Raw genomic sequence first — 15,635 nt, 5'->3', positions numbered from 1 at the left:
ACTGCATCATTGATTCTGTGTATTTGAAAAGTATAAAATAATTCATTTTGTGTGAGACATTCAATACTAATTCACAGTAAATTATAGTAGTATGCAAGTAGTTTTTAAGGAGATTCGATTACTGAAATCCATTCATACCTCATTTTAAAATATATTGGACAATTGCATCACCCATACGAAGACAGAATTCCAGCTTGCAACCTATATTTCTTAGGCAAGTACATCACCCACTGGACCAATCCAGCAGTAGCATTTTGGCTTAATGCTGGTGAATGTCATTTTGTAGAGATTGGGCCCAGCATTGAACCCTGGTGTCAGAGCTACTGTCCAATAAAAATAGTTACCTCTTGACACATTACACCGTGCACATCACGTTAAAAAAAATCTGGAATTTTCAAAAATCAGTCATGAGCTGGATTTGGAGGACACTGGAAAAATTATTGTAATTACAAAAAAAGGCTACCCTAGATGTGTTTTCCATAGCTGTCATAACAATCAGGAAATTGTTATTACTTTATTTTTATATATATATTTTTTTGAATATAATGCTTGTAAACTGCTAACTGAAATTTATATATGATGCACGGAATGTGAATATATGTATAATTTTTGCAGGTTATTATGGTTTACCAAGACGACTTGGTAAATTGAAGGATATATCAAAGTTTGATGCTCAGCATTTTGGTGTACATCATAAGCAAGCAAACTGCATGGATCCACAACTAAGAATGGCATTGGAGTGCACACATGAGGCAATTGTTGATGCAGGTAATTGTTAAATTAAATCAAGCAAATAATTTTTGGTGGTTCTAGTGTTGTGGTGATTTTCATTTAATGAGCTTAGCATGTTTCAAGTTTGAGTTAGTAGCATTATTAGTAGCAAATGATGCAAGGAAACAAGCTTATACAGCATCATTATTATCATCTATCACTATTCCGCTATTCCACGGGTCGATGTATGAAGCCTCGCCATGATGCCCTGTCTATGTACTTCTCTCTATCATTGATTTCACTCCAATTTCCTCCTCTCAATAACATTGGTCTTTATCATGTCCTTCTATCTCATTCTTGGTCCTCTCCCCCCCCCATTGGTCTTTTGTCCCTTAATTGTAAATCAAATAGTCTTCTAGGCAAATGCCTCTCGTTCATCCTGTTGACATTTCCAAACCATTTCAAACAGAACCTTTCAATCCTATTCTGAAGTTTTTCAACCTGAATTCTCTGCCTAATCACATCATTCTTGTTGATTTTGTCATGTCTTGTCTTTCTAGCTATGCTCCTCAGAAATCTCATTTTTTACCTAATTAAACTGTTAGTTGAGGCCAACTATATCACACTTTCAAGACAAAGTGTACAAACAAATTTTTGCTCCTCAAATAGGCCTCTGAGGTTGGGTATATTCATATTACACGTTCTTAGCGTTTTTTCACCAACCTTTCATGAAATAAAATAAAATAAAATAAAATAAAACACAACAAATTCCCGATAACTATATTTACAATAACCTGTATTTACAAAATTAATATATACGTATTACAATATTAAAAGTATTAAAACACAAGATTAAAATGCATTAAAATATACTAAGTTAAAAGCGATAAAATTCCGTAGCTTTCAAAGGCTCCAGCCTTCTTCTTCAGCAGTATTCTCTATTATTCAGTACACCTTTAAATATCAGCAGGGTAATGGTAGACATCACATGTTTTCATTCTCACGTGTTCCGCTCTCTTGCATTGTGGAACCGGAAGTGGCTCGAACGGAAGTCGTACGGAACCGTTCATCCTTTTTTAGGATAATAGTTTCTAAAAGGGGGTGAATCCGTACACCCCTATCCCTATTAATGTTAGTTGTAGAACTGATCCGCAAACTCTCATGAAAGGTTGGTGAAAAAACGCTAAGAACGTGTAATATATAAACAAATTTTTGGTTTGCCAATGGGTTTGAGCCTGAGTGGCTTAATGTCAGAGATCAATCTCTCAACGATTGAGCATATACATTTAACACCTTTTCGATCCCGTATTACATACTATGGGAGGTATTTAGATGATGTTCTAGTTATTACTGATAGTAGTACTATCCAAGACATTTTACATTCGTTTAATAATATTCATTCTAGATTCAAATTTACATTGGAAAGGGAGGATACGGATACAAAGTCATTAAATTTTCTAAATTTCGCGCTTACTCGGGACTCGAATAAAATCTAATTTAACATCTATCGAAAACCTACAAACACTGGTATGCTTCTATATTATAACAGCTATCACCCATTCACCTACAAAAGATCGATTGTCTTTAATCAATTTCTAAATGCCTATAAATATTCAACGACGGAATCTGCTTTGGGCTCAGAAATACAAATATTAACCAGCAGATTCTTCAACAGGGGTTATCCCCTTGCTACAATAAACTGAATTAGGGTACAAGCTAAGGATAGGATAGAAAATACTACATCAACCAACAATAGTAATATCAAAAAATACTTTATTTCAAGTGGCACAAACAGTTTAACAGATTCTTTAAAGATACCAAATTTAAAATTGTGGCCAGGCCAATACAGAAATTACACACTATACTGAACAATTGCTCAGTCCTTTCCTCGTTCGCAACACAAATTAATGACCTGGTATACAACATTTCTTGCAGTGATTGCGATTCGTCTTACCAGGGTTTAACGTGGTTTCCTCTGAATATTCGTGTTAATGAACATGCAGCCTTAGTTCTTGCTTCTAGTACAGCAGCATCAGAATTAGCCTTTCACGCCGTTAAAAAAAAAAACCATACTTTTTTATTTAACGAGGCCAAAATACTTAGTGTCCAACTTAATTCTCAGGTGGTAGATGACTTTCATAAACCAGTGAAATACTATCACTTTGCTTATTGGAGGCTTGAAGTGGTGAAACCCATGTTTAGTCTCTAGAACAAAGTTTCTGGCATCCCCATACTTCTCCTTCAACCCATGCATGATACTAAGTACTATAGGTTTTGATATCTTTCGTGTTTGGGGTTTTCATAAAAAAAAAAAAAAAAAAAATTATACATGACTGTTATTTGCAGAAACCATAGAAATTAAATTACATGAGAATGCTGTTAATGTTCGCAGCCATATCTGAACTCCGATTCATGGGCATGTGCGAAGACAAATAATCCCTATTTACGTTTCATGCTCTCTCCTATTCGGTAATTTTCATTCCTGTGATCACGACATATGGTCAAAGTGTTGTCAGCTTCAGGAAGGAAAATAGTTTTGCAATTTTTTCGTTAAATTCCTTTAATTCATTTTCTTATTTTTAATTGCATTAAATTGATTTTTAATTATTTGTTACTCTAATGTAAGATTATCGATTTTTTTTCGTTTTAATTTCTGGAGAGTATCCTAGAGAAGTGTTCTACGTACTACGTTGAGGTAAACTTATTATTTTACAAAAGCTGACAATTAAAAAAAAAAAAACATAGGTATGTAATATAAAGGTGGGGGTATTAGCCTCTTCTATTTTTCAGTTCAAAAAACTGTTAAATGCATGACATTTTAAACATGCACATGAGGATATATTTCTGCTTATTAGATATGTAATAATAGTTTTAAAAAATTTTTAAATATATATGTTACATATAATTATTAATTTACATTTTTAAATTTCAAAAATATTAATTTCAAATTTGGCATGCCTTGAAGCACAAGAAATTTGAATTTTATGGATGTTCCTAACTCTGTCCTGACTAAATACTGCTTTCCATGTTTTCGTATTTATTATACAAAAATAATACTCAATCTTTCAAAAATTTAATATTGTTTAGGAATCAAAAATACATAATTTATGATCATTAGAAAACTGTTGCTAATCATTAGATCTCAAGAAAGAGTTAGCATTAGTAGAGGCATATGATGCAAGAAAGCAAGCTTATTCAGCATCAGCCAAAAAAAAAAAAAAAAAAAAACACACACACACCACTCTCATTTCACCCCTCCGTTCGTTCGAAAATCCAGTTGAGCTTTAAATTTGTTTAGGCTATCAACTTCAACAACAAGTGATGGAAGTCGGTTCCACCAACCAACCACCCGCTGGCAAAAGGCAAATTTCCGCACATCTATCCGACATCCGTCCTTCCTCAATTTGAATTTATGCCCTCTGAGGTGATTATTCTGAGCAAGATGAAGAATCCCATTGGCATTGAGCATGCTCAAACCATTCAAAGCCTTATACACCTCTATCAGATCACCTCGCCGGTGCCTAGTCTCCAGACTCTGTAATTTGCAAAACTTAAGCCTTTCTTCGTAAGAGTAACCCTTTGTTCCATTCACTAATCTAGTTGCCCTTCTCTGTACCTGTTCCAGCAGCTCTACATCCTTCTTGAAATGAGGCTTCCAGACCTGTATACAGTACTCAAGATGTGGCCTAACCATTGCCTTATACAAGGGAATAATCACCTCCTTATCCCTGCTAGAAAAATTCCTGTATATCATTGACAAGACACCATGAGCTACTCTTGCAGCTCGTCTGCACTGCTCAGAGAACTTCATATCTGCCTGCACAATTACCCCCAGGTCCTTTTCATTCTCCACCACTGTCAGTGTAGTACCGCAGAGTTGATACATTGCTCTGGGGTTACTGTTTCCCATATGTAGTACTCTACATTTGTCATTGAAATCCTTCCTATTCTTAGCTACCCTAACACAACCCATGTGTTTACTTGTACCGCAATGACTCCTGCATCTTGTTTTTCAGGCTTCTGCTCATTTCAATAGAAGCAGTGCAAGAATCACTTCCACCTCTGCCAGTGGCTACTGTTAATCTATTAGTCCTTGTATCCCCCCCAACTAGCAGTTTTCCGGCCCACCTAACACTGCCTCGACAGCATCAGCAAAAATTCTTGCACCCTTTCTATTTAAGTGTATTCCATCCCTGTAGAAGCAATCTCTCCTGTTAACAAGTACAGTCCAGGCTGAAAAAAATTCTACCCCTTGAGCCTTGCACAATCCCTCCAGGGCCGAATTGATCGACAAGTCTCTCATCATATAGTTTTATAAACAACTTAAACTAGAAACATCACATTAGCATTAGTAGAGGCATATGATACAAGAAAGCAACTTATACAGCATCAACCAAAAAAAAAAAAAAAAAAACCCCAATCCTTCCCATTTCACCCATACATTCTCTCCCAATCTTTTTTCTAGTTCTGCCTTGAATTTATTTAAGCTGTCAACTTCTACAAATGGCATATAGAAGTTTGTTCCAGCTATCAATGACCCACTGGCTAAAGGCAAATTTCTGCACATCTATTCCACAACTGTCTTTTCTCAACTTGAATTTATGTCCCTCTGGGCTAGAGGAAGAATCCCATCAGCATTGAGCTTGCTCAAGCCATTCAAAGCCTTATACACCTCGATCAGATTACCTCACAAGTGCTAGTCTCCAGACACTGTAATTTGCAGAACTTAAGCCTTTCTTCACAAGTGCAACCTTTTGTTACATTCGGTAATCTCATTGCCCATCTCTGTACTCGTTCTAGCAAGTATACATACACCTGTTTCTATTCTTAGCTACTCTAACACAACCCATGTGTTTACTTGTACCGCAACGACTCCCAGCAGTCTCTGAAATATCCTACATCTTGTTTTTCAGGCTTCTGCTCATTCCAATAGAAGCAGTGCAAGAATCACTTTCACCTCTGCCAGTGGCTACTGTTAATCTATTAGTCTTTGTATCCCCCCCCAAGCTAGCAGTTTTCCGACCCACCTAACACTGCCTCGATAGCATCAGCAAATATTCTTGCACTTTCTATTTAAGTGTATCCCATCCCTGTAGAAGCAGTCTCTCCTGTTAACAAGTACAGACCAGGCTGAGAAAAATTCTACACTTTGAGCCTTGCACAGTCTCTCCAGGGCCGAATTGATCGACAAGGCTCTCATCATATACTCCCTCCTATCGTGTCTGGGTAGAATTGCAAACACTTTCAATTTCAACCCTAATTAGCGGCTTTTTTTCAACAGTGACCTGTACTTGTTAAGTAATTCCGCCGGTCTCCTACTCTTGATATCATTAGTGCCAACGTGTACAACTATATCACCTTTTGTGCCCTTAAAAGATGATATCTGCTGAACAATGTCATCCACCCCTGGTGCCTTTTTTATGTTTATCCTCAACAATTTCGACTCCACTTTCCTCTCAGTTATTACAAAATCATCTAGCTCACTGCCAGAGTTTACTTCACCTCTGGCATTCCCCCTTCCTGAATAACTCCTCATGTGTGAATGTAGATGCAAAATATTCGTTTAGTTTGTTAGCCACCTGAGCAGGATCATCTACAGTTGAACCATCAATATCCAGTGGACCAATCTGATTCATCCCTTTCCTTCTAGAGTTTACATAGGTAAAGAACCCTTTTCTGTGTTTTTCATCCTTTGCCAAGGATTTCTCATAATCTACGTTTGCCTGCCTAATCTCCCTTGTGACTTGGTTACAGACCAGTTTATATCTGTCATAGGCTTCCATGTCACCCATTAATTTATATGTATCCCATGCATTTTTCTTCTCCGCCATATGTCTCATTAGTTCATTTGATATCCATTTAGGCTTGAACAATATTTCTTAGTTTGTATGTAAAGCCTAGTAGTTTCCAAGATAAATTCTTTGAATGCTTCCCATTTTGAATTTGCTGTTAGTAACATTATCAGTTGGTCGCACTGTATAGAATTTAAATACTGTCTCAGTCCATCGTAGTCGCCTTTACGGAAGCAATAACCCTTCCCTTTACCCCCAGTGATAGTTACCTCTTTGAGTAAATCCCACTTCAGCACACTGTGATCACTGCCACCTAGTGGTTCATTTATCTGCAGATTCTTAATGCATGAAGAATCACTGCTGATAAGCAAATCAAGAGTATTACTCCCTCTAGTTGCCTCCCGAACATGCTGATGTAGAAAACAATCATCCAATAAATCCACAAAAGCCCTGCTAGTGTGTGAGTGACCAGCTCCCAAATTCCAGTCAATATCTGGGAAATTAAAATCTCCCATTATAAGACTCTCTGATTTACTCTACTTCCCTGTACAGTTTGTTATTATACTCATCAGAGTCATTAGGCCTATAGCACACTCCTACTCTCAATTTTGATCTCCCAATGCTTATGTCACACCAAAGTGACTCGACACTGCACTGTCCAGTGATGTCGACTGGCTTCACTTCCTTGGATTTTATGTGTTTCTTAACTAATAGCATAATCTCTCCTCCCTTCCTATCCTGTCTATGTTTTCTGTAGACTTTGTACTCCCCAAATTCCAGTTCTGCATTCTTTATATCTGTATCTGTGTGACACCATGTCTCTGATATTCCAACAATATTTGCCTTTGATGTTTTGAGCAATACCTCAAATTCAGCAAATTTATTTACCAAACTCCTAGCATTGGTGTACATGGAAGTATACAATCACCTGTTCCTATTCTTAGCTACCCCCAACACAACCCATGCATTCACTTGTACCACAACAACTCCCAGCAGTCTCTGAAGTACCCTGCATCTTGTTTTCCAGGCTGCTGCTCATTCCAATAGAAGCAGTGCAAGAATCACTTTCCCCTCTGCCAGTGGCTACTGTTAATGTATTAGTCTTTGTATCTCCCCAAGCGAGCAGTTTTCCAACCCACCTAACACTGCCTCGATAGCATCAGCAAATATTCTTGCACCCTTTCTATTTAAATGTATCCCATCCCTGTTGAAGCAGTCTCGCCTCTTAACAAGTACAGACCAGGCTGAAAAAAATTCTACCCCTTGAGCCTTGCACAATCTTTCCAGGGCCGATACTCTGGGGTTACTGCTACCCATTTAAAGTACTTTACATTTGTCAATGTTAAACTTCAGTTGCCACCTCTCAGCCCATCTGCTTAACTTATCTAGATCCTGATGCAGTAGTGTACTGTCATTAGTGTAATTGACAAACCATGCCAACCATTGTATCATCTGCAAACTTGAACTTTAAGCCTGATATACATAAATCAATATCATTGATAAATACAGAAATAAGAATGGAACTAACTCGGATCCCTGGGGAACACCTCTAATAACATTAGTCCACAATGATCAGTGTCCATTGATTAACACTCTGTTTTCTCCCACTCAATCATCTCTTTATCCATAGCAGCAACTTGCCCTTAATGCCATACTGCTCCAGCTTGTATAGTAGTGTTCCATATGCAACAAAAATCAAAGTATATGATATCAAAATTAATTTTTGAATCCAGTTCATTTGTGACCACATTGTAATATTCACTCAAATTGGTCAGACAAGACTTTCCTTTAACAAACCAGTGCTGTGTCTACATTATTACTGCAGTCTTGTATAGATGATCCTGCAGTGCTTCTTCAACCAGTGACTCCATTATTTTCACCGGAACAGAAGTTAAACTAACAGGCCTTTAATTACTTATGTAACCTTTTGATTCCTCCTTTTTGAATTGGGGATACATTTGCATATGTCCAGTCTGTGGGGACCTCCCCTGAGTCCAAGGATGCCCTTATAATCACAGCTGAGGGCCTGCTTACTTCCTTTCCTGCCTCCTTTAATATAAGTGGATAGATCCCATCCACCCCAGGTGTCTTTTTGATATTTGAATTCAACAATTTCTCCTCCACATTTCACTCAGTGATTGCAAAATCCTTTAGCTCCCTGTTACAGTTTAATAAAATCTGGCATTCTTCTCCCTTAATAACTCCTCATGTTTGAATGCAGATTCAGAATACTCATTTAGTTTGTCTGCTACCTGGGCAAAATCCTCAACAATCGAACCATCGATATCAAGTGGACCAACCTAATTCATCCCCTTTTCTTCTAGAATTTATATAAGTAAAGAGGTCTTTGTGGGTTTCTTTGCATCCTTTGCCAAATATTTCTTGTAATCTACCCTTGCCTGCCTAAACCTCCTTTGTGACTTGATTACAGACTATCTTATATATATACCATAGGCTTCTGTGTCTCCTGATAATTTATATGCATCTCGTGTATTTTTCTTTTTTGCCACGAGTCTCATTAGTTCATCTGACATCCATTTAGGTCTAAACTTTGTACAGTATTTCTTAGGTTGGTATGAAAAGCCTAGTAGCTTCCAAGATTAATTCTTTGAATGTTTCCCATTTAGAATTTGCTGTTGGTAGTATCCTCAGTTGGTCTCGCTGTATAGAATTTAAAAACCATCTGAAGACAAGACAGTTTTATACACCTTTCTTGTTACTCTAATTTAAAATAAGCCCCACATGGATAAAATGGTTGTTCTCCCCTGGTATACCCTTTCACAAAGGAAAAACTTGCAAAACTATTGAGGCTTGCAACCTTTGTCCAAATAGGCTGAGAGTAACATTGGAACTTAATAACATTATTTATTTTTTTTTAATTTTTGTTAAAAAAAAGTCTGCTCAATATTTTTGAATAAGTTTTATTTTCAGGGAAAAAGTTTTTAACTCCCCCCACTGCTTGTTTTTTGATTGACTCACCACACTGCTGCTTAATGTTAAAAAAAATTATTTTGAAGTGTGCTGTGTGTCTGGAAATAAATTTATTAGTAAATTCCTTGTTATTAGAATATTAAATACCATATTGTACATATTCTCAAAAGATAATCCAGTATTTAAAGTACTTGCTATTAATATTTAATTTATTTACTAGGGAGCTCTGCTCGCTTTGCTCGCCAATCCCTGCACACATTTTTCTATGTAGTATGACTGAGTAAGTCAAATCTTTTCTATGTAAATGATTTGACACACCTGTCGAAATGCACTGATCGATATCTAATCTGGAAATGATCTATGTAATTATTTACCTGTGCATTGTAGTGTGCAGCATTCTCAAGGTCAAATAAATATCACTATGTAATTATTTACCTGCGTTTAAATAGGTCACTTTGGAAAAGGCCTGGTAAAAATTCAGATCTTGAGTACTACTCCGTACTTCGACTAAAAGTCAGGAAGAAGGCACTGATTGGCAAGTGACACCTCACTGTTTACCCCCACCCCACTTTCCTCCTAGGTTGACATGCCTAGGGTATTTATCCCCCACTTGCTGCTGTTTTAAAATTGGGAACTCGTTTTCTGATTTTAAAACAGCGGGATAGTAGTAGTAGTAGTAGTAGTAGCAGTGGCATTTGATGCAAGAAAGCAAGTGTATGAGATTATGCAGCAACAGCCAAAAAAAAAAAAATCACACCATTCCCTCCAAATGCCTGCCCAGTTCCTCCTTAAATTTATTCAACCTATCAACTTCCACAACGACAGATGGAAGTTTGTTCCAGCAATTAACCACCCGCTGGCTAAAGGGAAATTTCCACACATCTAATCTACAACTGTCTTTTCTTAATTTGAATTTATGCCCCCTTAGGTTCGTAATCTGAACAAGTGGAAGGATCCCATCAGAATTCAGCGTGCTCAACCCATTCAAGGCCTTATACACCTCAATCAGATCACCACGCAGGTGCCTAGTCTCCAGCCACTGCAATTTGCAGAACTTAAGCCTCTCTTGGTAAGAGGATCCCTTCATTTCCCTCACCAATCTTGTTGCCCTTCTCTGTACACGCTCAAGTAAATCTACATCCTTCCTAAAATAGATGGGAGAATAAACACTCTACCTAAGCTAAGCAGTCCCCTCCTCAATGATACAAAACAATCAGAAACAAAACACATTCACAATAATCACCCAATCAAAGAACTCGACCATATCACTCCATTTTACAACCATGCCCACTGCACGGAGACAAGTGGTACCAAAATAATAGATTTTAGCCAGAGGCCTTTTGCTTCGGGTTCCATGATGCATGAGGAATACTGTTGCATCTGAAAGAGCAGGACTAAAATATTTAACTGAAATGTTTACAAACTATACAAATAGTGTGTTTAAAATATTTACAAAATACTAAACTATTTACGAATATACAATATTTATTAATATACAAAAAAATGTTACAATGGAACGTCAAATATTAGACGGTGAAGCACATGCACGAGGTTGGTAAGCATTAGGAGGCGGTTGTCAATAATTAATGGCATATGTAGTGTCTTGCCCTCTTTTCCCATTGGCTCAAACAAATATCACTAGAAGGAAAACTTTTTTAATGTATAGAGAGGTATTTTTATACAAGAAAAGATATTTTTAAATAAATATTTAATTGTAAATATTATGAAAATCTTATTTCAGAACAGGATGAAGTTAAGGAATTATTTCAAAATTGGACAAAGTTAAAGAATTGCACTTAGTCTCTCTCTTAGTGTATTTTTTCAGAGAGAAAACTTCAAAAAAAGCATTTGTAAGTTTATGATGAATCAGCATGTTATGCATATGTAAATAAAATTATAAAAGTTATATGTTAACATTTGTTTTATATATACAGTTTAAACTGTTTATTAATCATTTTAAAATTAAGTGTTGTAAAGGAATAAACATTTTTATTTTTCCCCCCTTATTTGCACATTTAGGTTATAGTCCTGATAGCCTTCGTGGGTCTAGAATTGGAGTATATGTAGGGGTCTGTCTGAATGAGAGTGATGAATACTTTTGTAAGGACATGTCAGCTGTTAGTGCTTATGCTTTGACTGGATGTAGTAGAGCTATGTTTTCAAATCGCATTTCATATGCATTTGATTTTACAGGTAAGATAATTATATTATACGTACTTATACCACATTAATTAATTTTATAATATTTATAAGAGCAAATAAACACACAATTTATAAATATCATTAATATCTATAAATAATTTGTATATTCTGCTCTTCAAAAGACTGACTTATTTCTAGGAGTATGAATCCTATCTCCCGAGACTTCCAGATTTTATCATTTCCACCTGTAATGTACTTATATTAATAAGAAAATAATAAAATAAAACAAAAGTAGAAAAGGAATGTGGTGTTAAATATTCAGAATAGAGCTAAAATTATTAAAAATTTAGAGAAAAATATGCAATTAATTTTTTTTCATTCAGTTTATTGCTCTACTAAATGTTTAGTTTATTCTGATAATGCTGGTTGAATGAGTAATTGCACTATTACTTTTATCAATAGGACCTAGTTTCGCCATAGATGCTGCTTGTGCATCTAGTGCTATAGCCTTACAGCAAGCAGTTTTGGCAATCAGAAATAATGAGTGCACTGCTGCAATTGTATTAGGAGCCAATTTATGTATGAGGCCAGCCAGTTCCATGCAGTTTTTCAGGTTAAACATGCTGTCAACTGAAGGAAAATGTCAAACATTCGATAGTGAAGGTATGCAAAAGTACTCCTTAAGTTTCATAGTTATGTGTGTCTGTGTGCACGTGCTTGGTATAAGAGAAAGAAGCTGCTTTCTTTTATCTTTCTACATGTAGGAAATTGTGCAATTTTCAAAAATAGTAACTGAACAAATCCTGTTGTTTTTAAAAATACTTTTTTTTTTTTTTCTGGCAATATACCCTTAAGAGTCTATTTTTAAAATTTGAAAAAATATTAAAGGCCCTCCATAGCAAATAATTAAAATAATATAAAATGTTTAATATGTGATATCCAATATTCCTAAATTGGATATCACAAATGAGGCTGGATTAATGCCACGAGGAGCCAAAGGTTAGTGGATCTATTATTTTAATAAATGTTTTTGTATATTAGCTCTTATTATGTATATTAAATATGAAATGAGGTGTTATTAACCTATAGGTTAAACTGAAAGAGTTTGGTAGGGCTATAGCCTCAACCTGAGGGTGCTGAATCTCTTTAAAAGTTATAGCTGTCAGTTACAGGCTCCGCAAAAACAATAAGTGTTTGCCTTTTATTTACATGATTGTTATTTTATATTGTACTTAATACGTAGTCATATAGTTATAGTTACGCTGGTTATTTTTTATTTTTAATTTAGATAAAGAGTTTTTGTGGATTTTACTTACGATAGGTAAAACCGTTATTTCGTTCGATTTTTGTAGCCATTGTTTTTGTATATAGTGGTAGGGAATTCAAATTTTTTAATTGAGGTAGCTAGGTAGCTCTAACGCATAATTATATAGTAATACGCTTCACTGTTATTATTTAATAGTTTCTATTCAAATACTATTGACATTTAATTTACTGATTTTATTAATTTAAACTACCATGCCCCAAACTAGAGCAGCAAAGCAACGGGCACAAAGTGGCAGGAGTGCTGTGACTTTGGGGAGAACTGAGGGGGGCAATTCTCCAATGCATCACAGCCTAAAAAAATGTGCAACTTGTGAAATGTTTGCCGAACTCTCTGGAGCGGAACATGATATTGCCATGGGGGATGTCTTTGTGTGTGCGCAATGTAAGGAGTGTAAGGAAATCAGGCGACAACTCAGCATTGTTATGGGCCTATATGAGAGTTTGAAGGATAGGGTGGATGCTCTCGAAAGATCTAAATTGAGGGGCCCATCAGGCTCTCAGCTGCCCACATCAATGCCAGAGCTTGCACTTGGTCATCACGCAACACAGCGGCAACCCCTAAGGCAGAATGCGCTGGTCCCACAGGAACTAGTAGTTGTTGGTGACTCTGTTGTCAGGGAAACGGGGAACATCCTTTGTAAAAAGGATAGGTGGAACAGGACCAGGGTATGTCTGCCAGGGGCAAAGGTTGATGACGTTGTAGAGCGGATATCATCTTTTAAGGGCACAAAAGGTGATATAGTTGTACACGTTGGCACTAATGATATTAAGAGTAGGAGACCGGCGGAATTGCTCAACAAGTACAGGTCACTGTTGAAAAAAAGCCGTGAAATAGGGTTGAATTTGAAAGTGTCTGCAATTCTGCCCAGACACGATAGGAGAGAGTACATGATGAGAGCCTTGTCGATCAATTCGGCCCTGGAAAGATTGTGCAAGGCTGAAGGGGTAGAATTTTTTTCAGCCTGGACTGTACTTGTTAACAGGAGAGATTGCTTCTACAGGGATGGGATACACTTAAATAGAAAGGGTGCAAGAATATTTGCTGATGCTATCGAGACAGTGTTAGGTGGGTCGGAAAACTGCTAGTTTGGGGGGATACAAAGACTAATAGTTTAACAGTAACCGCAGGCAGAGGTGAAGGTGATTCTTGCACAACTTCTATTAGAATAAGAAGCGACCTGGAGCGAGGGGTGTTGGGGGTTTCAGGGACGGATGGCAGTCATCATGGAATAGTTGGGTATATGGGATGTGTTAGGGTAACAAGGAATAGGCATAGGAGCATGTATGCTTGCATGTATACCAATGCTAGAAGTATAGTAAATAAATTTGATGAATTTGAAGTGTTGGTCAAGACATCAAAGGCGGATATTGTTGGGATAGCAGAGACGTGGTGTCACAAAGATATAAGGAATGCAGAACTGGAATTTGGGGAGTACAATGTGTACAGAAAGGGAGGGGGTGTTATGCTGTTAATTAAGAAAAATATAAAATCAAAGGAAGTGCACCCAGTTAATATAGATGAACAGTGCTCTGTTGAGTCAGTTTGGTGTGAGATAAGCACTGCGAAAGGAAAAATAAGAGTAGGAGTGTGTTATAGGCCTAATGACTTGAATGAGTACAATGAACAATTGTACAGAGAATTAGAGTGGGCCAGTAAATCAGAATGTCTTATAATGGGGGATTTTAACTTCCCAGATATTGACTGGAACTTGTGGGTTGGTCACTCACACACTAGTCAGACTTTTGTGGATTTATTGGATGATTGTTTTCTGCAGCAGCATGTTCGAGAGGCAACCAGAGAAAGTAACACTCTTGATCTGGTTATCAGCAGTGATCATTCGTGTATTAAGAATTTGCAGATAAAGGAACCACTAGGTGGTAGTGATCACAGTGTGCTGAAGTGGGATTTACTCAAAGAGGTAACTACCGTCAGGGGTAAAGGAAAGGGTTTTTGCTTCCGTAAAGGGGAGTGGTCTCAGACAGTTTTGAAATTCTGTACAGTGGGATCAACTGACGATGTTACAAACAGTAAATTCTAAGTGGGAAGCATTCAAGGAATTAATCGTGAAAGCTACTAGACTTTATATACCGATTAAGAAATATTGTTCAAGGTTTAGGCCTAAATGGTTATCAAATGAACTAATGAGACTCGTGACAGAGAAGAAAAATGCATGGGATGCATATAAATTATCAGGTGACGCAGAAGCCTGTGGCAGATATAAGCTAGTCTGTAATCAGGTCACAAAGGAGGTTCGGCAGGCGAAGGCGAATTACGAGAAATCTTTGGCAAAAGATGCTAAGAAAAACAGCAAGGATTTCTTTACTTATATAAACTCTAAAAGGAAGGGGATGAATATGATTGGTCCACTTGACATCGATGGTTTGAATGTTGATGATCCTGCTCAGATAGCAAACAAACTGAATGAGTATTTTGCATCTACATTCACACGTGAGGAATTATTACAGTTTGAAAATGGAAGAAGGTTATCAAATTGTAGCAGGATACTTAATGATTTTGTAATAACTGAGAGCAAAGTGGAAGAGAAATTGTTGAAGTTAAACATAAGAAAGGCACCTGGGGTGGATGGGATCTATCCAGTTATTTTAAAGGAGGCGGCAAAGCAAATAAGCAAACCCTTAGCCATAATTATGAGAGCATCTTTGGACTCAGGGGAGGTTCCCACGGACTGGAGATGTGCAAATGTATCCCCAATTCACAAAGGTGGATCGAAG

At 36.9% G+C, this 15,635-nt stretch overlaps 1 protein-coding gene across 1 annotated transcript in view; it reads left to right on the top strand.

Moving 5' to 3' along the window:
• The window catches only part of FASN1 (Fatty acid synthase 1), a 371,433-nt gene that overhangs the window by 62,106 nt on the left and 293,692 nt on the right, over positions 1-15,635 (top strand). Inside the window, exons 3-5 of the mRNA XM_090372546.1 lie at positions 616-768; positions 11,454-11,627; positions 12,039-12,239. Of these exons, the coding sequence (XP_090228672.1) occupies positions 616-768; positions 11,454-11,627; positions 12,039-12,239 (528 nt within the window). The remainder of the gene's footprint in view (positions 1-615; positions 769-11,453; positions 11,628-12,038; positions 12,240-15,635) is intronic.

Source organism: Mastigoproctus giganteus, chromosome 4 (assembly GCF_048544385.1).
Source record: "Mastigoproctus giganteus isolate SK-2022 chromosome 4, ASM4854438v1, whole genome shotgun sequence".
Taxonomy (NCBI): Eukaryota; Metazoa; Arthropoda; class Arachnida; order Uropygi; family Thelyphonidae; genus Mastigoproctus; species Mastigoproctus giganteus.
This window is presented reverse-complemented; position numbering and strand designations above follow the sequence as displayed.